We start from the raw sequence: 25,753 nt of genomic DNA on the forward strand, positions 1-25,753 counted from the left end.
GCTGGCTGCAGGCTGTGGTTCTGGCCAGATGTTTGCATCATCCATCAGATAGCTTAGGCTAGTTCACATGGTGAGGGCCTTGGGGTCCCCAGGAGCAATAGGACATGTCCTATTGTACAAGCACTTTCTAAGTCTCCACTGGTGCCGTATTCCCCTAATTTCCCATTGGTCAAAGAATGTCCAGAGGTGGTATGGCACAGCAATACCAGATGTCACTGATGCAGAGAGAGGGAAGAATTATGGCAAATCTAGTAATTTATCCCAGCCTAAAATCTTTTTCCAAAAAAAAAAAAAAAGAATTTTATAGGCAATAGTAAAGGATAGATTACTCTATTGGAGATTGAATTTTTTATCTCCTGTCATATTAGTGATTTTGTACTTTCCTGTGTATATTTTGTTCGGTGTGTGAGTGTGTGCGTGTGTGTGTGTGTGCACGTGTGGGGGGGGGTGGAGAGAAAGAGAGAGAGAGATGAAGAGAGGAAGGAGATGGAAAATTGATAGGTGACTAAGATGGTTAACCCGAATAAGAGGTTATGGAGTCAGACAGTCTTGGTAGCCTCATGCCCCATCTGGGCAGGAGGAACAGAGAACAGTCTCTGGCTCAGGCAGCCACCTTTATGGCACTCCATGTTCTGATGATGTCATGGAGATCAAGAGTACCAGACTAATCCCAGAGAGTTAGAATTCTTCCATTCGTCTCTTCATACTGCAAATGTGTGTTGAGTACTATCTCTAGGATAGGTACTGGCTGGAGTGCAGTCTGGTGCTGGCACTGTGATCTCCCAGTGATCATAGACAAACAATTTTGCCTATATGGGCTTTTCTTTTTCATCTGTTTAATGAGGGAATTTGGTTTAGTGATATTGCAAGTATCTTCCAGCTGGGATGCTGTACATTTTACAATACTAGTTCTTTTTTGGTTGTTTCTTCTTAAAATGTATATATCTTTTGTCCTGGCTCTTAAGCTCTTACCTTGTTTTCATGGCACCCACCAATGGGTGGAATGGAATACTGACAAAAACAAAAGCTGGACTGATAAAATTGATTTCTCTGGGCAGAAGGCTTTTCATGATCCTATATATAAAATATCTTATCACAAAAGGAGCCTTATACTGCCCAAATGAGATATAGTAGTCAATGCCCCAAGATTTCTGTCACAACCTGGCCTCTTGAGAGGCCACCTAATGAAAATGTGAGGTTGTCCCATGTTAAGGTAAGGATCAAGCCTCCTCCTTTTCTACTTATATGTGTTCTATAATGGAGATGTTTGTTAGTTTTGGAATAGGAAGAATGGTGTTAGCTATGGGTATTGGGCATTTACTTACCTTTTTGAACCTCAGTTTTCTCTCCAATTCAACAATACCTCCCTATGTGGTATTGTTATAAGGCATAAGGTTCTATAAACGCCAAAGTTAGGGCCTGTCTCCTTGTATGATTTCTAACAATATTTGTTTCCCTTTCTTCTCTTCACCTTTTGCTGAGCTAATCAAATGGGATTATATGTGCTAGCTGCAGCACTTTGTAACTGCAAAGTACAAAACAAATCAGGGATTATGATTATTTGCACCAGCCCATGCTCCAGGAGTTTGGAAGTACCAGGAGGTTTTCACTGCTCAGAGATACCCAGCTGTGTTAGAGGTGGCATTGGGGATGGTCCCAGGTCTTTGCCTCCAATCTCGAGGTTTGCCCACTGCTACTTTCTGCTCAGTTATCCACCCAGCATGCTGGGGAGGTCAGTATGTAAGTGGAGCTATGTATATCACCTTAGGTTCTACAACCTTAAGAAACACAACAAAAACATAAGCACCTATAGGAGCCCTATAGGGAAGCATACACATAGATAAAGTCTTTTCAGGACAATGCTACTTAGCATACCAGTGGCGTGCCTAACCTTGGGTCTTGTATACTCTTGTGCTGACCTTCTCTCTATCTTTTATTTTTCACCCTTTGAAACAGAGAGCAAATTTTTATTGGCAAAGTTTCTCAGATATGTCTGAAAGGCATTTGGTGAACACTAAGGGTTGTTTATTTCCTTAGTTGAGTTGATTTCCCCCCACCAAAAGGTTTCTCTTTGAAATGCTGATGGAAATACCATCATTTCTCTTTACCTTCTCAAGAGAGCCATAAAATGCTATTGGCTATTAGCTGAAATGCTGCCTCTTGGCTCCACTGATCCAAAGGGATTTGGGATCCCAAGGGTGACCAGAGATTAATTATACACAGGTTATATTCAGAAATGTCCCTGTGTGCTTTCTCAGGATCTGCATTGTTAAGACAGTATTTTGTTAAGGCCCAGGCCAGGGTTATGAGCTCATAGGAAATTGAAAGACTGAGTCCCTCCAGCAGGTTGGATGCAAGACTATTAAATGATTCACTCCTGGAGGTGAAGTCATTAGAACTCATAAAAAGGGCAGCTTCTGAACCTATGGGAATCAAGCCTTTGTGATCTTTCAAATCATATAAAGGATGAGAGAGAGGTGGGAATAAGCATCTTAAAAATGGTTTCAATCTGAAGTACAAAAGTTCGCTTTAAGCAGGAGGGCTTGAGAGGGCTGAAATTACTGAATGTGTCATTAAAGGTTTTTAGAAGTGATTTTCTAAGGAGTGTACATTAGTGTCTGTAGGTATAAAGAATCAAAGAGCAAGTAAAGAGATAGACTTGGTAAAGGGAATAACCTTACCAGTGTAATCTGAGAGGAAAGACTTGTAAGTATTTGAATTGTTTTCAAGGAGTACTGTTTGATAGGCTGGGGAAGTACCCACTTTTATGGCATTGCTTCAGTGGGAATGGTGCAAATTCCTGCAGGTGATGACAGTGTATGCATAGGCTCCCCCTTGCCTGGCCCCCTCCACTGCAGCTTGGGGGAAGCTGGGAGGTGTGAGCTTGTTCACTCTGGAAACTGGAGAAGCAGCTAGCCATTTCTCTGGCCACTGCATGTGCTGAATATTTAGTGAGAAGAAAGAATAGAAGACGGTAGGCAAAGGGTAGGGGAGGGAAAGGAAGGAGTAAGAACTAAAGATGAGGGGATGAGGCAGTGTGGAAGGGAAAGTGGCTGGCCATTAATAACTATTGAGTGATTAATTCTAGGCATCATGCCAGGTATCTGTGCTTGTGTTATCTCAGTTTCCCTGCCCATGGCACAATTAGCGTGAGTGGAATATTCATGGCAACACCAGTGGAAGTCATTCTGCCTTCTGCTTCAATAGCAGTTATAGCAAGGGGCATTGTAAATTCAGTAGGACTGCCCAAGTTCTTACTGGGTGATTTTAAGGTCTTAATAGAGTTTTGGGGTTTTTTGTGTGTGCTTGTTTGTTTTGTTTTGTTTTGTTTTGTTTTTAGAAGAGTGGAGAATTAACAATCGAGTGAAAACAACAAACTGTCCTATTAGAGAGTTAAGGAGACCTAACTTTAGATGGTACACTGCTGCCAGGTGACCCCTTTCAAGTATTCCTTCTCTTTAATAACCTCTGAGATGATTCTGCAAAACTTCCACTCAGGAGATCTTAGAAAACACTCCTCTGGACCATCTTCTCCTTCTAACAGTTAGTATAGAGGAAGAATATAAGAATGGTTAGTTGTTTTATCACTAACCCACCCTGTTATTAAATAGGATACATTCCTTATTGAAATGGAACATTACAACATTACAAAACCACATTCTAGATTGTCTTGCTGATTATCTACTTATAACAAATCAAATCATGACATGCAACTGAGACTTTGCCAGTGCATGTGGCCAATGCTTCCCTTTTACTTGCCTGTCTCTGTGCTATTATTGCATGTTGTGAACTGTTCTCTTGAGAGACTCTTTCTTTCCATTCTGTCTCCCAAATCCCACACACTCACCTAGACCTAGTGCATAGTCCACCTTCTTTTCCAGGCCCTCTCGTCAATTCTCTGAATTTAGAAAGCCCTTCCTTTTTGCTGTGCCCTCAGAGAACTTTGATACACCTGTGTTATGGCATGCATCCCTTTTTGCCTTTGGTTGTCATTATATGTGTGGACATTCTACCTGTCCTATTGATCTGTGAGCTTTTTAGAGCTGTCCTTGATTCACTGATGGTGGCTAGAAACTAACTGAAAGGAATTCATGCAAATGAGTTGTCCCTTGACCATGAATAGTGCAGAATGGGTCACAAAACATATATGCCTGGTACATAAGTAACTTAATAATATAGACAATGAAAAGAAGACATCCTGGGGCAGTCCACACTGGCAAACATGGGTACAAAGATCAAGGAATTTTCTAACAGCTTCTGATGGCAAGAAGAAGGACCATAGTGAGCTAAAGCCATTGGGGAAGTCTTCACAGATGTCCTTAGAACTTGAACTGGAAGTTCAAGTATCATCGTGAAAATTTGAGTAGAAGAGAAAGGAGAGGGGAGAGAAGGCAGGGGGATAGGGAAGAAGATAGAAATAACTTCAGGCTTCTGTAGATTAGTTTGGACAAATCAGGAAGACTTCCTAACCATGCTTTATGTTTTCATCAAACCTTACTTATAAACTCTGTCACCTGTAGTATTTTATGTGACTCCATCTAGTAAGGTCCAGAGACCAAATTCTACTTTATTGCAAACAGTACTGCAAGGGAGACTTACTGTGTACACAGTGAAAACCTACTCCAATGGTTATAGATCTGTTTGGATCAAAAGTAATGATGATGAGAAAGAGGAAGGGGAGAAGGACGAGGATAGTGATGATGAGGACACCGATCCCCAGAATCCTAGAGGCTGAGGACAGCACAAATGCAATGTAAAGAGGGGCACAAATTTTCTATCGTGATGTAGGCTCAATTTACACCTCTGATAAGGTGTAAGTGTAATCTGTGTTAACCAGGTCAAAGTTCAATGCAATATAAAGCATTGCGTTTACTTAGTGCTCCCTCCCATTTGAGAACACAGCTATGTGGGTTTAGGCAATTAGTTTGTTAGTTAATGACTTAATCACCTTCTCAGGATGCAGTCTTGATACTCAAACCATCTCCTCCACCAAGCCTATATATGCTGGAAACCTAAAAGCTCATCTTCAGGCTTTTGCCCCTAGTTGCTGCCCAGGGTCCCCAAGTGATAGTGTCAGGAGTAAGGGGTATTTACCTGAAGGTGAAACAAATAGTTGAAACCCCATGGCCTCCTTAGCATAGGGATTGAAAACCTCTTAGCGATCACCAGAAATTTACGTTTGCTGTTGGAAAATTGCTTTGGGAAATGATGTGGATCAGAGAAGTAAATTTTCTGTCAAGATAAACTTTAGTAGTGAGCAAAGCAAAATTTGGGGGGAAAAAGATCCCTAGGTGTTTTATCTCATTTTTATTAACATTCTGTAATATTTACCACAGCCGTAGTCTCTGAGCCAAACTGTCAGTGGAAGCATTGAACTACAGAGAAGATTCAGGCATTTCTCTAGAGAGGATACCTTCGGTCTCATTTTACAAACAGAAGCTGTTGATAACAGATGTGCTTCAAAAAGCTGGCAGTTTTTAAAAGAATTAAGGTGAAAAATAAAAGCCTTAAAACCCCACCACACAGATACCAGGAATCCACAGCCTCTGGACTGGCCCAGACTTTTCAGTGTGTTTCCAGAAATTGCTGTTATGCAGTCTGCACAGACGGTGGAGTGCTTGGGCTAGCAAGGGAGGGGAGGGAGCTTGGCAGGGCACCAGCTCAGAGCACGACTCTTCTTTTCTTTTTCCCAAAGAGCTGAGCCTGGTAAAAAATAAAAACACAAACAGACCCTTTCCCTCTTTCCCATCTGCTTTCATCCCAGTGCTTTGGGGTTGGTAGCCCTGGGTAAACCGGCCGAGCCCAGCAGGCTGCTGGCTGCTGAATGTGTTGCTGGATTTTGCTGCAGTTCAGAGCTGTTTGGCCCGGGGTCCAAGAACATCGAATCTCACTAGCGGGCAGATAGGGGACCACAGCAGTCGCCTGTGCATGAGGGCTCAGAGAAGCAGCACGTGCACTTTTGATGGCAGTGGTATGGTGTAATAAGTGATTATAACTGAACCGAGGCTGACTTCTGCCTCCACCTTCTTACGGAAGTTTCAGTTTAGGCTCTCAGGAGATCTATCAGGTTTCTGCTGCTGAGGAGAGGCATGCTCAGAAAAAGAGGATGGGGGATTGGATCTGTTGGCAGATCTGGGAAGAATCGTTACATTGAAAACTCACACCAAATAAATAAATAAATACATAAATAAAAGGCAATCACCTGAGACAAGTCTTGGAGCACTGTTGAAAGGGATCTTTGTCACTTCCTTCTTAACTGAGTATTCCAGCTGACTCTAATAAGAGAAGGAGCTGTCTCTCTTTCCACTTATTATAGTTGCTAATCTATACCTCAGGTTTCTCCTGTATGGGGAAGAATTTTCCATTACTAATGTAATGTTCTATTTATGTTGATTTTAGAGAGGGGGAGGGTCAGAAGGAGGAAGGGAGGGAAGGAGAGAGAGAGAGAATATCTTGAGCAAATTCCATGCTCTGTTGTGAGCCTGATGCAGGGCTTGATCCCCCAACCCTGGGATCAGGACCTGAGCCTAAATGAAGAGTCTGACAGATGTTCAACTGACTGAGCCACCCAGGCGCCCTGTGATGTTCTATTTAAATTAAACTCTTATAGCCACTTTTCAGAATCCATTTCTAGAAAGCAGTTGCTCCTAATGCCTTTCAATTCTCATCGGGTCTATTTGTATAAACATAATGTGTAACTCTACATTGGTGACACGGGGTGGAAACTAACATTACTTGAGAATTCACTATCCACCAGCACGTGGTGGGCACAACACTCATGATTCCTGAGATGCTTCTCAAAAACGTGCAAGGCAACCAAATATATGTAGAGAGGTGGACACCAAGGTTCATACAGGTGAAAAAATGACCTGCCCAAAGGCCATTTGACCCATTTGGGTCAGACTCTGCTACATGGTAAGAGACGAAGTCAAGTGAAATGAGGGACTTTCCCTCAAGGAGAAGTCTAGTTGCCTCCGTGCTACAAATGGTCTAGACCGAGGATTAATGAGGGACTTAATCCAGAGAAGTGACTAGCAGGGATTTTAGTCTCTCTGGAGGAGGGTTTGAAACATGTGGCCCTCTAAATTGACACTGTGTGGGTAGCTGCCCACATGTCACCACCCTCCTCCTCTTTCCACTGCTTAAATCTTTGCATAGTATCCCACAGCTTTTGAAGTTGTCCTTTACTTTCCCTCCTTTAATCCTTACCAGATTCTCATGAAACAGGCTGAGCAGGGATTACTTTCTGAATTTTACAGACAAGGGAATTGAAGTTCAGAAAGGTGGTGATTTATCTAAGTCAGTAAATGGCAGAGCCAGGCCCAGAGTTCTGGCGATTAATTCCATACCCTTTTTTTCCCTCTCTAATATATCATAAAGACAACTCTGGGAAGTGTTGAATGCAGGAGGGGCTAAGACACAGTTCTCCAAATTAAATGTTGGCTGTTCAAATAATCTCTGAATTCTAGTTTTTATTATCAAAAAATCCAGACCTCCCTTGACCTTCTCAAAGTTTTCAAATGGTGACCTGCCATTTTACTATTGTCTCTACCTCCATGTTAATCATTGTGTATGTCAGTGTTTCTCAAACTTTTTTTCTCATTATCTCCAACTAAAGAGATTTTTTTACACATTTTCCCCAGTTGCTGCCTCTGAAATTTTAATACCATAAATATATCCTATATCGGTTTATGTATTCGGTAGGGTATATACATCGGTGCTTTATGCATACACTAAGATTTACCTGTTCCCTCTCAAGAACCAGTCTTTACCCCCTTGGTTCAATTTTGCCCTCATTGGGATTACGTAATTACTCATACCTATGAATTCAGTAAAATCAATCAATCAATCAATCAATCAATCAGTAAAGGGAGAAGTGAATGAGGAGGAAGGAAGAAGGAATGGGAGGGAAGGGGGAGGGAGGGAGGGAAGAGAGAAAACAGTAAAACAAGTCAACAAACAGAAGGTGGTCCTCAATTTCCCAGTAGCTATAGCTTTCTCTGGCATATATATTCATGTGTTGGGGGTTCACTCACTTTGGGCAAGTATCCCTAATATGCCTGTTCAAAGCAGTGGCAGAGCATTCTTTAACCATTCTGTGAATGAACGCAAGAAACAGGCAGTGGCTTGGAACAGAATCACCTCTCAGAATTTAATTTTCAAGGTACAAAATAGTGAGTTCCCTTTGACCAGACTTAGTCTCTGCCTGTGGTGTTGGGTGGGTCTCTAAGGAGGGAAGAACCTTTCCTTGGGGGAAGTTTGATGATTTCACAATTTTACCTGCTGATAAGCAACAGTAAAAGAGAATGCATTGGAAATTACTCCTACTCTCCTCCCCCTCCTTAACACTCTCCGTGCCTACTAAATGGGGCAACTAAAAGGAAAGGCAAAAAATCACTACTACAAACAAGAAAAGAAAGGCCTGGGCAGGTAGCACTGGCTTCCCCAAGGGCCAGCAGCAAATTAGTACCAAAACTGAACTTACATGCAGCTCTTGACACATGAGCTCCTCTCCCAGAAGAGAGAGTCCACCTCAGATGTGTCTCCTTTTGTTACATTTGCTTCAGTAACATCAAACTGTAGCTGTTAGCACACAGAGAAAAAAAAAATCTTTAAATAAACACCAGCAAATCTGTTACAGCTGAAGATGTATGCTTAGTGTCCCGGGGGCCAGTATGATTTAATATTGCTGATATTAAGTAAGAGTTTGGGAGCTGGATAACAATTGCAAGCTGTGTAGTAGCTTTCCACCTTCAGGAATTGACTAGGATAGGGAATAGCTCACATGTAGAAATGAGTTTTGTTGAATCTTCAAAGACTAATATGAACAATGCCGGTCATCAGCCTTCAGTTCATGTAGAAATTGGAAGATATTGCCGAACCCGCTTGCACACGTGCTCATGTTGCGGTAGAGGGTGCATTTACCAGGGCTGACAATTAACAACCAGAGCGAAGTCAAACATGAGTGTAGAGGCCAAGGCCTGAGCGGGTTGCAAAGCTGTGAAGGAAGGCACGTGTGTCTTCAGACTCCATTTCCTGCCTCCTTACCTTTTCCTTTTGAATCCGATGCTTCCGGGAACTCAAAGTTTCAGACATCATCTTATCACAGAAGAGAAAGGGGATAGCATGACTTGGGAGTACAACAGCTCTCTGGCCATGTGACCCTGTTTTATTTATCTTTTGTTAAGAACATAAAACGAAACAATACTGATCTAGCACCTACCAGGTACCAGGCACTGTTGTAAGCACTGTACAAAGAGTAACTACTATAATTCTCATGACCGCCCTATCTCCATTTTATAGAGGAAGGACCTGAGGGTTAGAGAGATTAAGTAACTTGCAAAACTCATTCAGCCAGAACTTGAACCCAACCATTATGTGTCCAGAGTTAAGTGCTTGACACTCCCTGCTATGGTAAGTAACCTTGGGCAAGTCATTGAACCCCTCTAAACCTCAGTTTACCTATCTGTAGAATGGGGATATTAATACTTCTCTGGACAAGGAGAGGGGGAGGTTTATTGCAAGGTGTGACTAAGAAGATAGTTAAGGGTTTAGCAGGTTGCCAGGTACCTAGTAAGGGCAGTATATAATAAACACTTCCCAAGGGGGTGGCTGCCTTACATACACAGAGCAGAAAGAAGAGGAGGGCTCTTCTGGACATGTTCATGATGAGTCTGGTGGGTCTAAATTCTTAGCACAGTCCTCTTGCTAATTCCTCTTCTTCAAGTTACATTGTTCTGTTGTTCATTCAGCACATATTTACTTAATCCCTCAATAAGAACTGTTGTGCTACTTTGAATGAGTTGACCAATATAGTTAGAATTTAAAAATCTGAGTGATATGTTACCTTTAGTTGCATTTCAGTTTTAGTGTGATTTCTCAAGACTCTTTTCCCCTAGAGCATGTTTATTCTTTTCCTTTTGTACCTTTATGATTTTTGGAATAGTGTGTAAAACAGGATCAATATGAGAAACTCAGATAAAAATGACCTGGATGACAAGCAAAGGAGTGAGGCTGAATTCTAAGAAGGACCATTATTTTTAGAATAAAACACACACAACACACACACATTCAGTTACTGGGAAATATGGATTTTACCACAAATGCAATCACTTTGGAGCAGAGACAGCAAGACAAAAATCACAGAGTGCGTGGTTCTGCAAATGAGGGACCAATGACAGGATTGTCTTGGTCAGCTGAAGACACATTGTTGCTTTGTTCCATTATTTGTGTCTAACTTGACTTTTTCAGACCTTTCTGTGGCAGAGTAATACAGCCCTTGCTTGGCACAGACTGAGCCTCTGCACTGCCATCCAGGGCTGCCTATGGTGTCTCTGAGATAGAGGCCCCTGCCACATGCACTTTGCAATACTGAGAATTCTTCATTGAAGATAAACGCACTGATGGGGAGCACCTAATAAAACATGATTTTTAAAGAAAACACTGATTTAAGGAGATAAAGTATGCTGGAAGATTCAGTCTTTATCCTGGCTTTATGTTAAGCCCATAAACTACTGGCAGATCTGGTTTTATACATGAATAGTGGTCTATGTCGTTTCATTTGAAGGGAACAAGGGAGGATCTCTTGTCCAAGTATACATCACTCAGCTGTTTCAGTACCTGAAGTTCTAGCACTGGAGCAATTTCTTTCTTATTTTCCCCAAAGATCCTTTTTAAGCACACAGACACACACACAACACAACACAAATTATCACATCCATCCATCCATCAATTTTCTTCTGGGACTTAGTTTTCACATTTATTTATTTATTTATTTATTTATTTATTTATTTATTTATTTATTTATTTTAATACTATAATTTATTGTCAAATTGGCTAACATACGGCGTATACAGTGTGCTCTTGGTTTTGGGGGTAGATATCCGTGATTCATCGCTTATATACGACACCCAGTGCTCATCCCAACAAGTGAATTTTCACAGTTTTTAAAGTGTTGGTGGCAAAGGAGTCAATGGCAGTGGTCAAGCGGAAAGGGAACTTTTGGTGATGGGGTATTTGGAAAGAGTTGGCATCTCTTTATATGTCTCTGAACCATCATGGAGGCTCCTGGGGCAAAGAAAGGAGTATCAGGCTTGGGACAGGGGTCGGGGCATCCAAGAGGCAGTCGTGAGACTGTGATGCCAAACGTTGTCATTGCCAGATTCCAGTTGGAGAAAGAGAAGGTGCGGGAAAATGTTTGTAATCTGTTCTCTAGGACTCTTCCTGAAAGACTGACTGATTTTTGGATCTCTAGCAGGAAAGGAAAGGGAAGCATTAGAAGGGGAAGGACAAATAATTAGAAGAGGCAGTTCTGAGTGCCAGGCCTGGCCATAGCCTTGACCTTGTGCAAGCAACTTAGCCTCTTCACATTGGAGTCTTCTTGTCTTAAACAAAAAAAATGGGATAAATTTGTATTTGCCTTGTGAGATTGTTGGGGGAATTAAGGCAAATAAAATCATTAACTGTGAACAGCACTTTGTAAATTATGGAGTGCTTGGAGACAAATTACAAGCCCATCTATGCCTGCATATCTTGCTCACAATATCAGCCCCACCAGGTGGAGTTGGGGGGCGGGGTGGGGGGGAGTCTCCTCACTTAGCACTGACCCCCATCCAGCCTAGCCACCTGCCACCCTGTGTGAAGAGCTGTAGTCAGACCTGTGCATGGGGTAGATCAGTCAGCTGCCCATGCTGTGACTCTTGTGACCCTCTAGCTCGGGGCTTGTCAACCTTGGCTGAACTTTGGAATCAACTGGGAAGCTTTAAAAAAATCTCCTCACCAAAGCCACACTGCACGAAAATTAAATCAGAATCTCTTGGGGAGGGACCTAGGCATCCATGTTCATTAAAGCTCCCAGGTGGTTCCAATGTGCAGCCGGGGTGAAGACACATTCTCCTGGCTGAGCAAGAGAAAGGAGGATGCGGCTAGACAATGACTTATTTTTTCTCATAAAGTAGGGGAGGTAGGGACTACCTCCTCTCTGAAGTCCTTGTCTCTGTGATTTTTTAACTACCTTTTCTCATTCATATGTAGGAAACCTGATAAATCAGAATATCTGGGGAATGGGAGTTCAGGGGGATTTTAATTTTCTGGTTAAGGGACACTAGCTGGGAAACCACTTTTGTTTCCTGTTTTATTCTTGAGAAATTCTAGAAGCCCAGAACTGGAAGGGTTCTTAGGGAATACCAGCATGAATCCTCCTAAAGGCAAAGTGACAGTAAGGTGATTACCAGATGAACCCACGACATGTGAGTAACAGAGCCAGGTTTAAAGGCCAGGTGTCTCTCCTGAGTTCTGGACCCTGAACTTCAAGAGCATTCGCTTGATCTGGCCTATTGAAATGTTGTGATTAACTAGAGCCAGTCCAATGTGAATGGGTTTGTTTCTAAGTGAACTCTCCAATTCCCTCATAATGCCACATGGCTATGAACTTTATTCACCTGTGTCCCTTGCCTGGCCCCAAATGCACTTCAGTTTGCGCTGCCTGCATCTCTAGACCGTCCTGTTTCTAAGGTCTGCAATGATTTCCCTCATTAATAATATATCCACTCTACTCACTAGACGAAACACATTGAATTTTTTTTAAAGGGGAACCCCAATCCCACCTCAGCGACATTCCAGGCTTGCTGGAGAAAGAGAAAGCCCAAGCAGGTCAGCTCAGTTTGTTCAGACTTCAGGACACCTTCTGGAAGGAATATCATGTTTCTCATTTTCCTTCTTGTTAAGTAAATATCCACTGGTAACTTGATTTTTTTCCTCCTGTTTCCTAAATGAGGTATTGCTAAGAAAAAGTGGGTCAATTGAGGGTTCTGACAAGTTTCGTCCCAGTTAATTTAAGTTTTGCCATATGTTCTCCGAGAAGCATGTGCTAACTACAGGTCCTTTGATTAGCAACCAACCTGAGGGGTTTTAATTTAGACTTTCAGTTCTCTAGCAAAAGAGAGGAAGATTCAAAGAGAATAGATCTGGGTGAACCCAAACTTAACTCATTGGAAAGGCGGCCACAAGCAAACACACTGGTGTAGACAACCTCATTACTTTACACCATGGGGCAGAGGTTCTTAACCTCAGCACTCTTGACATTTTAGAGCAAATAATTATTTGTGAAGGGGCTTTCCTGTGCATTGTAGGATGTTTAGCAGGATCCATGACCACCACCCATGAGACGCAAGTAGTCCCCACCACCATGCACGAAAACAAAAAAAGTTTCCAGCCACTACCAATTGTTGAGTGGATGGCAGAGTTGCCCCTGCTTGACAACCATAGAGACATAGTCCTTTTAATGGCCGGGAAAGAAATCTCAACAAGTCTCCGACAGTAATACCTGGATGCCCATACCTTAGTCTCTCTGTGTCTATCATTGTGTGGTGAGAGGTTGGACTGGATGAGCAGCTGGGCAGTTTTGCCTCTGGAGGCCTGTGGAGAGGTATCCTCTGTTGGTAGAGTCCTACATTACCCAATTAACAGAGGCCAGGGCAAGTGAAGTCATCCTGAAAACTCCTGGGCTCAAGCATTGTACCCACGCCATCCAACAAGAATACGTGAGCATGTGTCCTGTGCCAGTCCTTGGTTCTGCTGGGCGGAGGAGCAGAGGGAGTGACTATTAAAGGGAAAAGGAAATAGGGCATGCCAAAAAAGGCTACCAAACTGAATGCCAGTGCTCTCCATTACTAGCCGGGTGACTTTGCACAGAGCACTTAACATCTCTAAACTTTACGTTCCTCATGTAAGGGTAAGGTTCTTAGCATCTCTCTCTCTCACACATATTGAAATCTAGGTAAAGGCTCCCATACTCAATAGATTTTATTCCCTCCATCTTGTTTATATCTCTGACTAAACCTTAAGGGTGTAGTAGATAGTGCCTAGCCTTGTGAGCAAAACACCAAAGACCTACAAAAACTGGGTCCACTGAGGAAGGCCAGAAGATTGTGCCCAGTCAGGAGTAAGAATTTTGCCTCTTGGATCCCTGGGGAAAAAATCAGAGAAGAATATTTTTGGTGGAGAAATATGTTTCCTAACCCTGAGGTGGAATTCATTGGTTAGGAAGGTACTCTCAAAAGAGTATCTTGCCATTTGCTGGCTCTTACCATTAGGTAGCAGGCTTATACTCTCCTACAGTATGAGGAGCTCAGAAGATCCCCCAGCTGCAAAGCATCTACCAACACATTATCTAATGCCTGAAAATACAGTCAGTCCTTTACATTTTAATTGTGATTGATTTTACCAGGTTCTTTCTTGAGTAACAGTTTGCTCATGGAAGGAGAAAGTAGGAGGGTAATTGATGCTGAAAGAAGTTATGTAATGTCATGTGTGTGACTGTATATGTAGTTATATAAATATGGCAATATATGTGTATGCCTGGTTATATCTGTGTTGTGTCCCTAAACTTCTCTGAAAATATATTTCAGGACCCTGCTTCAGAGTCATTTTCCAGCTAACTCCTTGTTATTTGTCATTCCATCAATGACAAAACCCAAATCAACCAACATAACCACCTACCTAGAGGAGATAATTGATGCTTATTTTGACTACCCAGAAACACTGTAATCCCCATTCTCCAAAAAAAGATATACATTCCAGTCTTTTGATAATGCTGTCTGTGAGAGAGATATCTGATGCCTTTTATTTTACTAGAATACGTGACCCACCAGTGGCTATGCCAGATAGAACAGGCACCGAACTTGATGACAAGTCGATTAATATAACCCAAAAACACAGCCAGCCCCTGAGCCCTCCAGTGATCTGTGTGCAGTTGCTTAAGAAACTTGAGAAGAATAACAAGTGGCATTTGGCCCTCTAATTACCTACACATACTCATAAATGTGTTGTTGATGCTAAGTCATACCAAATGTCTGCCTTCCTGCAGGCAGGGAGAAAAGGTAAGGCACTCTTATACTTTGAGGAGCGTGGGAGAATATTTAAAAAAAATGAATTTTAAAAAAGGTTTCCTTTTACTGGAGTCCTCTTTTCTTTGTGACGGCAACTTTACAGTCTTGGAAGCATGAGTTGTGCCTGGGACTGGTGTTCTCAACCATCCTGGCTGAAGTCTGAGCATCAAGGGCTGTTTTTTTTCTGTAAATGAAGGCCAAAGGATGGGTATTACTTAACCTGCTCCCTCTGGCACAACCTAAAAAACTACCAGGGGTAAGACTGGTGCGAGAGTGTCATCTGTCATCAGAAAAGACCTTTTTTTTTTTTTCTGTTTAAATATTCGAAAAACCTCTTTACTAGGGCTGAACTTTAATCATCTGAGAAGGTACTACAAATAGGGGGTTAATCCATCACAATGACCAGGAAGAGACATGAATTGTGGCCTTAATTTTTTTTTTTTTCAGATAGCACAGGATAATGATATTAGCACCCTCTGTGGGAAGAACACATAAAAAAGGTGTTACACCTTTAAAAATTAGATTCTCTTTTAAATGCTCAGTAGTTTGCTTAGAGGGGTCAGAGCAAGTTTCTTGAAGCTTAAAGATTAATTAATTTGTGAAAGAAAAGATTTCAAGTGTCACAAAACCTTAGTTAAAACTACTGATTTCCCTTATTCTTGCCTTTCCCCTTCCCCAGCCCTTCTTCAAAGCAAGAGGTGCGTGAGAATAAAATGGTGTGAGCTAAATTCCTTTTTGTGTAGAAAACATATCTTCTACAAAGACACACAACACAGAGATATACAGACACACAGAATAAAAACACAGCTTTCTGTGGCCAGCATTTGCTCTCCAGTTAGCAGACTGAAGATTGCTCTTGACAGTGATCTTTCATTACATTTACATGGACTTAAGATCTACACATGTGATGTTTAGTCATATGGGGGGCAGGGGTGCCAGCAGCATAAAACAAAGCACAATTATTCTCTGGCTTTTTCTTATGGCCGCGTTGAAAAAAAGAAAAACGAAAGAAAAAAATAGTCTTGGGTATAAGCGATAAACTCTACAGTCTCTAATATCTATATTTCCATGGGTGGGGGGCTGTGGTTCTGATGTTTCCCAGAAAGGACTTGCTTTTGGAAGCTTTCCCTATAGCTGTAAGCACACCAGCACAGCCTTTAATGCACCGAGCCAGAAGTACCTTTTGGTACTAAATTCCAGTAGCCTTCCTATGAGATTAAACCAATGGAGTCCAAGGAACTTTTCTTCAGCCACCACAATTTGGGATACATCCTCCCCCCAAAAAAGGTATGTTGTCTTCTAGAGGAGGTCTTTTTACTGGAGTTTAATTATAGATGGCATATCCCTAAGTGATCCCTAAGTTCCTGCTCCCCCTGCCCCCCCTGCCCAATGATACGCTGTTTAAAACGGCAGCTCCAAATTGTCATGCTTAGGCTCAATCTAAAAGCTTCTCCTCAAAGTTAGCAAATAAAGCACCTCTCTTCTAGCCTAAATAAGTGGTACAAGCACAGTGTATGTTATTATATCATGTTTTAATTAGAAACAAAGAAGATGAAGTTTCCTGGTCAGGAAGAATGAGCTGGGAGAGGGGAGGGGGAGGAGGGAGAGGGAGAGGGAAAGAGATGTTAAACTCTCAAGGTTTAACACATTAGAGACATTTGCAAAGTATTTCTCTCCAAAGGGCCTCTTACATGCAGTATTGTTAGAAAAATGGATTTCTCCGTAGGTAGAAGAGAAACCTGTCACTAATCCTCAGCTTAAGTAAACCTCCTGGTGATGACATTATGCATTTCAAACAGCAGATTTTGCCTTTTTAGGTAGGTGGCTAGAGGCATTTGCATTTGGGAGGTGGTGATGTGTCTGTTTTCCCCATCCCTCTCCCTACTATTTGGATGTCTCTCTTAAAAAAAAAAAAAAAAAAGGAAAAAAGAAAGATGCCTGGCTGTAGGATCTTTCAGAGTGGTGAGCACCTGAGTTTGAAAAAGACTTCTGGGCATGGGTGTTGGTTCAGTATTCACCATCTGCTCTCCATGACAGTTTATTTCCATCATACAATTGCTTAAAGTGCTAGCGAGTGCAAGACCCCTCCCATGCAATACACCGTACTCCTCCCTCTTTCCCATCCCCACACCCACCAACTGCTACCACTCTTTAATTTAGTCCAGTAAACAATCTGCACCTCATTGATGGATCTGGAAACCTGTGAAGGGTGGGGAGAGGCAATCGTTGATCCCAACACACAAAAAAGTAAAACAACACTGGGAAAGCAGACATTATAAAAAAGGGCAAGCTGAAAACAGGCAGCTTTTCTGTTCTGGGCTAACAAATTATTCCCATCTCAGTAATATTGGAACACAGGGTCAAATGGTGATCTTCCCCGATCCTACCCCACCCCCACTGCTTCTAAAGTCTGTCCCTAAAGTCTCCTGCCAGAAGTCATTACCCAGTAGTCATTCAACCTGAGGTAGGATTTTTCTCACTGTTCCCCATAGTAACTAGGAGTGTGCTCTCACTGCTCGGAGCCTAAGCTTGCTGCAGTCTTCGCAATGTGCTCCAGAAAGCACAGCTTTCATCCGCCAACATTTGGATTCTGCCTTATTCCCCTTATTCCCCTCAATCAGATAGGAGTGAGCAGGAGCTGAGGGGCTCTTTCTTTCACTTGGGAGAGTACAGAAAAGGGCACAAATGCTACCAACTCTGGTGAATCAAAGGCACAGGAGAATTACGAGCCAGTGGCATTAGTGGGTGAGATTTTGAACCGATTTGAAAGATGGTTGTATTAAGTGCAAAAACGTTTCTTGCTCATAGGACAAACTGTCTGGCACTGCCTTTTAAAAGCTATTTGTAACGATCTCTGCCTTAAAGGCTAGGCAGTGATGCTCAGTCCTCAGCGCCCCCTCCTTTCACTTGCGTTACAGTGATTGCATTGCTCTCTCCTAAAGATAATGTGAAAGGTCTTGCTTTTTCCCCTCAGTCTTTAGTCATGTGGGGATAAATCAACCTGATGAGCTTTATTTGTTCCTCTTAATATTTCAAATTGAGTCTGACCACTATACTCCACAATTTCTGGATTTTTCCCCTGGCCGCTGGACCCCCCAGCCCCCTCCCCCCCGCCCCCAGGGAAGGACATGGTAACTCTTCCTTCTCTTTTAACACAGGTAACAATTCATTTAGATTACACCAGTCTGTAAAAACTGTAAATGCTATTTTATTTTAAACATTTTAGTTTACAAAAAAAAAAAAATCAATGATTGGTACCTTTTTTACACTCTCAGATTCCTGAATATGGACAGATCTTCAAAGGAAGGAAGGAGTTCTCATATGAAATTTAAGATTGACTGTCCTGAAGGTTGTGGGGCAGGGTTTTTGTTGTGTTTTATTTCGTTTTTGTTTTTAAGACACAATAAAGCTAAAATGTCAAGTCTCTGGGAGATATCCCCTTACAGTTTCAGTCAAGGAGCATATCAGAGCACAGACAAGGAGACCCCAGCCTGGCGCTGGCCGGCCGCCCCGTCCGCCCAGGCGTATTTGGTAGCGCACGGGTTGAGAGCCACTGGGAAAATCACACCTCGCATTCCCTTGCGGGCTGCTGGTGGCAGGTACAGGATCCGTACTCATTGATGATCACCAGGGCTCCCTCAATGTGGTTCGGTTTGTAATCAACGTAGTATTCCTGGGCAGACATGGCAGCCATCTGATGCATGGTCTGTTTCTGCTTTTGCTTCCTGCGCTGCGTGACAAAGCACTGTCTGAGCTGCCTGAGGCTAGCTGGGAAACACTTCCAGGAGACATAGAGCACCAGGACCACGATGAGGAAAGAGAAGATGAGGGCCATGGTGCCTGTGACCACCTTGTGGATCTGCACGGCGTTCTCGGCATGCTCGCCGCCTGGGAGAGCCACAGTAGCCGGCTCGTGCGTGCCGTCGAGCTGCCCCTCCCTGCCGTCAGCGAGCGTGGTGGCCGGGCTGCCCGGGAGCCCGAGGTCACTGTGGTTGGTGACGGCCGAGAGCAGGTGGCCGCTCGTGGGGTCGGCCCCATCCTCGCACAGGTGGAAGGCGTACACGGCGTCTAGGACGTCCTCGCCCTGCGCGTACTCGGGGCTGGCGCACTGCAAGTTGCCATCGTAGCGCCCCTGGAAGCTGCTGAGCCACGAGGCCAGGGCGCACACGTTGCGCCCGCAGTCCCACAGGTTCCCGGCCAGGGTGATGCTCGTCAGCGATTTCCAGGAGTTGAGGATCCGGGGCTCGATGTAGGTGAGGCGGTTGGAGTCCAGCTGCAGAGACTGCAGGTGCGGCACGGTCTCGAACACATGGGGCTCCATGTACTCGATCTCGTTGCCCGACAGGTCCATTTTCTCCAGGTTCCAAACCCAGTCCAGCGAGCTAACCACAATGGCCACCTTGTTCCTCTTCAGGCAGAGGGAATGCAAGGAGATGAGGCGCGGGAAGTGGGCGAAGTTCACCTTGACCAAGTCGTTGTGCTCCAGGTGCAGCTCGGTGAGCTTGAACAAGCCGGCGAAAGAGTTGCGCGCCAGACTCTTGAGCTGATTGTATCCGATGTCAAGAAACTTGAGGCTGCGGCAGTCCTGGAAGATGCGCACCGGCACGAACTGGATAGCGTTGGACCGCATGTGAAGCGTGGTGAGCTTCCGCAGCCCATGGAAGAGGTCGGGCGCCAGAGCCTGCAGCTTGTTGTACGAGAGGTCCACGCTGCGCAGGTTGGGCATGGGCCGGAAGGTGGTGTTGGCCAGTTGGGTGATCTGGTTGGAACTCAGTGTGAGTTCCTTAACTCGGCGCAGTTTCTGAAAGGCGTCCCCCTGCACCGAGCAGATGTGATTGTGATCCAGATAGAGCCACGTGAGCTGCATTAACCCCGTGAACTGGCCGGCGCGCAGCTCCGAGAGGCTGTTGTAGCGCAGGGACAAGCCCAGCAGGCCGGACAGGTTGTGGGGCGCCTCGGTGAGGTTGAGCGCCTCGCAGTACAGCAGCCGCCCCTCGCACCGGCACAGCTGCGGGCACCCGCTGGGGGCGGCGGGCAGCATCTGAAAGCAGGCCCCCAGCAGACACAAGACCACCCCCGAGGGCCTCCTCAGCAGCCAGTATAGACAGAGACCGAGCAGCAGGAAATCCATTAGCGAGAATCTTTCCAGAGAGGCTGGAGAATGTCCATTGGAAGCGCTCGGTCAGAAATCTACATCATATTTTATTCCAAGGGAGGGGGAGGGGGGGAGGGGGAGAAAAGGGCAAAATCAAATAAATATATTGAAATAAAGAAGGACCCCCCTCCCCAAAGCCACACGTTCACCTCTAAGCATGCAGAAAGCTGGGCAGCATAGAAAGTTCACAGCCACGGAAAGATCAAAGAGACGGTGATTTGGTCCATGTTAGATGCTGCAGCAAAGAAAAGGGAGGAAAAAAAAAATCTTCGGGAAAGAATTTAATTAAAAAGTGTCTTACCCACCCTTTTCCAGAGAGTGACAACCTCCATTCAGCTGCTCCCTTTGTGTGCAGGCTAATTATATGCAGGGCGAGAGAAGACCCCTCTGTGTTTCCGAGGCAGCCCCGGTCCGCGGCCGGCGGATCTGGCAGGCGCACAATGTCTCACTTTGCTGCTCGGCTCTGGGCTGCAAGGGCGGCTGGCGAGGCGGGGAGGCGACTTCTAGGACCCGCAAGTTTCCCAACTACGTGCTGGCGCCGGGCTTCGCCTTCCTGCCGCTGTCCTTTCCCTCTGCAGTTCGGAATGTGACGTTGTGGGGAAAAAAAAAAAAAGAAAAAAAAAAAAAAAAACTCCAAACTCGGGGCTCACGACTCCCCAGGATTTGGTAGTCTGGTTAATGTCCGTCATTGGAAAGGACCACTGACCGGTGCCACCTTTTACTCCGCGGAGACCGCCTGCCATTCGCGCCCGGGGCGGCTGCGGAGAGCGGGCTCGCTCATGCTTTGCGGGCGGCGGGGTGGTGCGGGCGGGGAGCGGGGAGCGGCGCCCGAGCTCCTTCCCTCCGCCAGGCTGTGTGCGGCGCGAGCTTGCACAGGCACCTACTGCTCACTGAGTGTCGTAAGCTGCTCACGATTGTGCGTCTTCCCGGAGCACCTCAGACATGGGCAGATTGAAAAGGGGTGGGCACAAAACCAAACATTTTACGGAGCCACTGAAGTAATATATGTTCTTTGATGAAACGGAAAACACTTTCAGCTTTTTTGGGGGGTCCGTATTTCAAAAAAAGGGGGAGAGGGGATGGAGGTATGGGGTAGCATCATCAACGACAAGGTATTTCCAGGCAGGAAACTGTAATATTCTGTTCTCTCCCCCTTCCCTTTTGGGGACGCTCCCCCTCCCCCTTTAAAGCTGTCTACGTGTAAGAGACACGTAGGAATCTGTAGAGAAATCAACATTTGGTCCTTTGCTTCAGAAAAGCAACTTGAGAGAAGATAGAGTAAAGCAGTGATTGTGGGGGCTTGGCTAAGATTTTTTTTTTTTTTCCTCCTTTCCTTACAGGCACTGGAGTTCTGCAGTCAGCCAGCCCTTTTTAGTGGTGGATGGGGAAAAGCTTTCCAAATCCACTGGTTCTGGGAAGCCATCCCGTTTTGGTGGTATGAGACCCAGTGTGCTAGAAGCATATGTCTGTGTGCAGGGAGTCTTGCGTGAAATCCTACCAGGACTTCACCATTCTCCAAGGATGTCTGTAAGGTCCCAGGTGGATTAGAAAAAGATTCTGCTGTATGACACTCAGGAGGGCTGGCCCTAACATGCTGCACATGGTGATTACAGCACCCTGTAGCACTCCAGGAGAATATACTAGAGAATAGGCAGAGAAGGGGTAGTTTAAACCATAATGAAGCCTATCCCCCTGCATCATGCACCCCTAATTAAACTTTCAGACTGTAGCTAAATTGTCTCTCCTAACTAGGAAGAGAAGTCTTTGCCTGGTTATTTCCACTCACAGTCATCTGTAGCTGGGGTTCTCATAATAAGCGCTCTCTCTCTCTCTCTCTCTCTCTCTCTCTCTCTCTCTCTCGTTCCAACTGGCTTTGACCTGGAGAGTGTCTATATGTCTATTGTCAGGAACCTGTTTGTCATGTTAAAAAAAAAAAGTCCTCAGAGATGGCAGAGGGAAACTTTTCTGGAACTGAGTGTGGGCAAGCCTATCTTCCTGGCAGAGATGCCCAAGGATAGGGGAAATCAAATGTGAATGTCCATCTCCTCCTTTGAAATTCTATCATTTCTGCCTGTCGGGGATGGAAAGTGAGTGGGCATTATCTGTAGTGGTACTCACTATGATTAAGAATGAGGTGAATTACCAAAGCTCCCAAGTTGAATTGACTTTGGACGAGTACTGGGTTGTGCTTTATCACTCAAGCTGAAGGCACTTGCCAGTGGAATCAAAGTCACCAAAGACTGGTGTACTCCAGGAAAAGTCATACGAACAGGGGCACGAATCATTACATTTTGTATTCATCCGAGCTGTGCCCTGGGTATTCATCTCTGAGATGTATCATTTTATTGGAAGGAAAACAAAGGTGAGATGTCCTAAGCATCACATGTTGTCTAAGGAGCTAGAAGAGACATTAGAAAATCAAGCCTCTGAATTTTGCACAAGATGAAACTGAGGCACAGAGACATTAGGCAGTTGCCCGAAGTCTCACAGCTTGTTACCCACACAGATGGGGTTTTTTTGCCATCCCACACCAAAGTAGTGTTCTTCCTTTGCCATCCTTGAAGGTTGCCTCTTCGTCCCTCTTGTTTTCTGCCTGACTGTGGACTCCATACCTTCAGTTTTCACCCTTGTACATGCAAGGTACTGCAGAACACTTGAACAGACAAACAATTTCACCATCAAGTGTTTTCACCTCTTGCCAATACAATTATTCCTGACAGCAGGCTGGCTGATTGAGCCATAAACTCTAAAGGGTGGTGGGGGAGGTGGGGGCAGGCAGGAGTAAACACTAGCCAACCATTCAGCAAGCGCTATGAGTATAAGCCACCCAATCCCCATGGCTGCTAGGAAGAAAATCCTACTAATGCAGGCGGCTTGGCAAGGTGGTGATGGAGCCTGCCAAATGGGCAAGAAGAGGTCCCACTTTGGATGTCACTTGATTTGTAGAGCTGGTACAGAGAGGCAGAAAAGAGTTGAGTGTTGCCAAGGAGGAAAGAGAATAAAATTAAATTCCCTGCATTTATATGTGAATTTTCTTCTAAGTATGCTACTCAAAACATAGAAGAAATGTCTAGGTTGTAATTAAGATGTGTGTGTGTGTGTGTGTGTGTGTGTGTATATATATACACACATATATATTGCTTTTCATATTATTATCCTGCAAATCATTTCATCTGGATGGTATCTTTAAACCTTTCCCACCTCTAATGTGGCAAGTTTGCATCTTTTCTGTGCTTTTAAACCCCTTGGCAGAACTGTATACATTAACAGATTGAAATGAGCTTTATTGAAATTTAGCTATTCTAAGTCATCTAAGTTGCAGAATCCCAATTTATTATGTATTTAAAGCATACCAGCACTGATTAAATCAATGCAAATTAGGTTAAATAAGAACAACATGAATCAAGTGTTTCAGCAAAGTTGAGTTGAGAAACGACAACTTTTGAGTCACCACAAGCAAGTTGATATAGGCTGTTTTTCACCAGTTTTAATTCCATGCTTTTTAGGGTCCAACACACTAAAAAGTAAAAAGAGAAAAGAATTCACCTAAAGTTCTTTCTTTTCTCATGTTTGATCTTTCATATCTCTTTACCTGTCTCATGAGATCATCTGATTCAGGGTATAATGTGGCTATAGTGTATACTTGATCAGTCTGGCTAACCACAGGTTTCTGTTGGCAAATGTCTTCTCCTTCAGTGTTGGATGCTGATGAGAGACACTTTACATGCTTTAAAAACATCTTTAACATTTTCCATGTTTGTATGGGGAATGAGCTTATGCCTGTTTTGCCAAACCACCATGGTACAGTAGTCAGGCATCAAGAAAATTGCCCCAAGACATCATGCCAACATGTGACTGGGAACTGAAGTAAGAAAGGATAAGAATCTTGAAAATGTAGATTCAGAAAGTGGAAGGAATGCTGGGATACGATCTGATTGCCAAAACACAATGTGTAGCAAAGCAAGCTCGATACAGCTGGAGGGGCCAGAATATAGCTTGGAAGAGTAAGAGGTGATCAGTTTCTCCTCTTCTAAACCTTACAAATGAACCTTTGCATAATAAACCCTCCTGCTTTTTCTTGGTACTTTGTGTTGTGATGGGGGGCTGGCGAGTGTGTGTGGGGGGTAATCAAACAGTTTTGAAGGGATATGTCTTTCCCGTTTCATCTCAACTGAAGGTCACCTCCAGTTTGTTCACTGTAGTCAAAATCATTTGTGAACCAAGAGGTGCAAGTGGAGAATGTCTAAAGTGAGCATGCATCCTGGGGATTGGCTTTCCATTAGTAGTCTTGGGCAATGTTCAAGACAAGAAAAATTTGAGCAGTGATTTTAATGTTCTGTCATCGTCTGCACCAGCTCGGACCTTGATCTTTATGCTGTTGTCTTTAATTTTCAGTAGCAGTGAACCATAGCTTTTCTTTAAAAGGAAACATTTAGAGGAAGGGGAGGAAGGTGGAAGTCATAATTTCAGAAGGAGAGAATTAACTCTGTTGTTTCTGTAGGTATACAGTGTAGAGCTGGCATTTTACAGAATGCCTCTGAAGATGGATGTGGGACCAAAGGGTGAGGGCCGTAAGGCTTCTCTCAGGAGATCTACTTAGGAGAAACAAATTAAAGAGGGGAAGTAATTTTTTCTCATCCAACTTTGTCTTCCTCTTAAAACCAGGTAGTAGTACAAACAGAACTAAGGAAATAACTACCATGTTCAGTGCATGGTATGCGTTATGGGGGTAAACCCAAGAAATGTTTTGACTCAGTGCTTTCCTCCAGGAGCTTTAGGTGAGAAGGAGAAGCAGACACTGAGGAGGAACTTGGCCGATATTTATACATTTCCCAGTGCTTGAGAGTAAATGTCTCTAGAAGATACACATGACAAGAACTGAGAGGTCACAGTGGGGCCAGTGCTTAAAGTCTTCATTGGATGGAAGTAAAGCTTATGAAGGAGTTTATGGACTTGAGATATAGGTGCTCTGACAGGAGGGGTAGAATTGTAAAAGTGTAAGTATAAGGATGGGAACTGGAGTGCTTAAATCTTTTTGATTGGGTCAGTTTCTTTGCACTGGGGGTAAGAAGGTAGAGACAAATGGAATTTCTGTGGTGTTGGAAGAAGAAAAAAGTTGGTAAAGGGCTTCCAATACCATTGTGATAATCTGAACTTGCTATGTTCTTCTAGTCCCTAAGGTCTAACGCTTGAGAGTAATCTTTGACTCTTGTAATAAATATCTGGCTTAATTCAAGAGACCTGTTGTGCTATGCAGGGCTCCTCTCTGCAAGTTCCCTCTGTACCGCCGTATGTTCTAATCATGTCATATTATACTGAACTGCTGTATCCTCTCTCTATCTCACCTACCTTCATTCTAGCTGTCCTTCAAGGTTGCTGTGAAATTTCTTCTATGGCTTCTTCACAGATCCCCTTGTAAAGAGATCTTTCATTCTTCTGAGCTCCATTAGCAGCTTGTCCTTACCAACCCTGTGCCTGGTCCTGTTCCCTTTATATAAGTGTGGCAGTGATTTCTAACTACAGTGTTTTAGAACTGAATGGGACATTAAACATCTTGGAGACTAGAGTAAAAAGATCTCCACTGGGGTCCTTGCTTTGCCATTTTCTGCCCATTTGATCCCACACAGGTCACTCTATTATCAGTGAAATAGGACTAAGGATGGCTATTTTAAATTCAGTGACACCATGTATATTGGTATCTTGCAACTCA

General features: G+C 43.9%; 2 protein-coding genes across 8 annotated transcripts in view; one reads left to right on the forward strand and one right to left on the reverse strand.

The window, feature by feature from the left end:
* The window catches only part of CTNNA2 (catenin alpha 2), a 1,092,768-nt gene that overhangs the window by 709,429 nt on the left and 357,586 nt on the right, over window positions 1–25,753 (forward strand). The gene's annotated exons all lie outside the window — the stretch shown is intronic.
* On the reverse strand, window positions 18,081–20,965 carry LRRTM1 (leucine rich repeat transmembrane neuronal 1). Of its 3 annotated transcripts, XM_053200825.1 has the most exons (3): window positions 20,493–20,965; window positions 20,193–20,278; window positions 18,081–20,078 (listed from the first exon to the last, which is right to left on the reverse strand). In XM_053200825.1, exon 3 carries the CDS (start codon window positions 20,017–20,019, stop codon window positions 18,451–18,453), a length of 1,569 nt encoding a protein of 522 aa, XP_053056800.1. In that variant the 5' UTR covers window positions 20,020–20,078; window positions 20,193–20,278; window positions 20,493–20,965; the 3' UTR covers window positions 18,081–18,450. The 3 variants fall into 3 exon arrangements, with proteins under 3 accessions (XP_053056800.1, XP_053056799.1, XP_026927901.1); XM_053200824.1 differs by lacking the exon at window positions 20,193–20,278 and having other exon boundaries at window positions 20,345–20,965; XM_027072100.2 differs by lacking the exon at window positions 20,193–20,278 and having other exon boundaries at window positions 20,349–20,964.

Source organism: Acinonyx jubatus, chromosome A3 (assembly GCF_027475565.1).
Source record: "Acinonyx jubatus isolate Ajub_Pintada_27869175 chromosome A3, VMU_Ajub_asm_v1.0, whole genome shotgun sequence".
NCBI classification, from domain to species: domain Eukaryota; kingdom Metazoa; phylum Chordata; class Mammalia; order Carnivora; family Felidae; genus Acinonyx; species Acinonyx jubatus.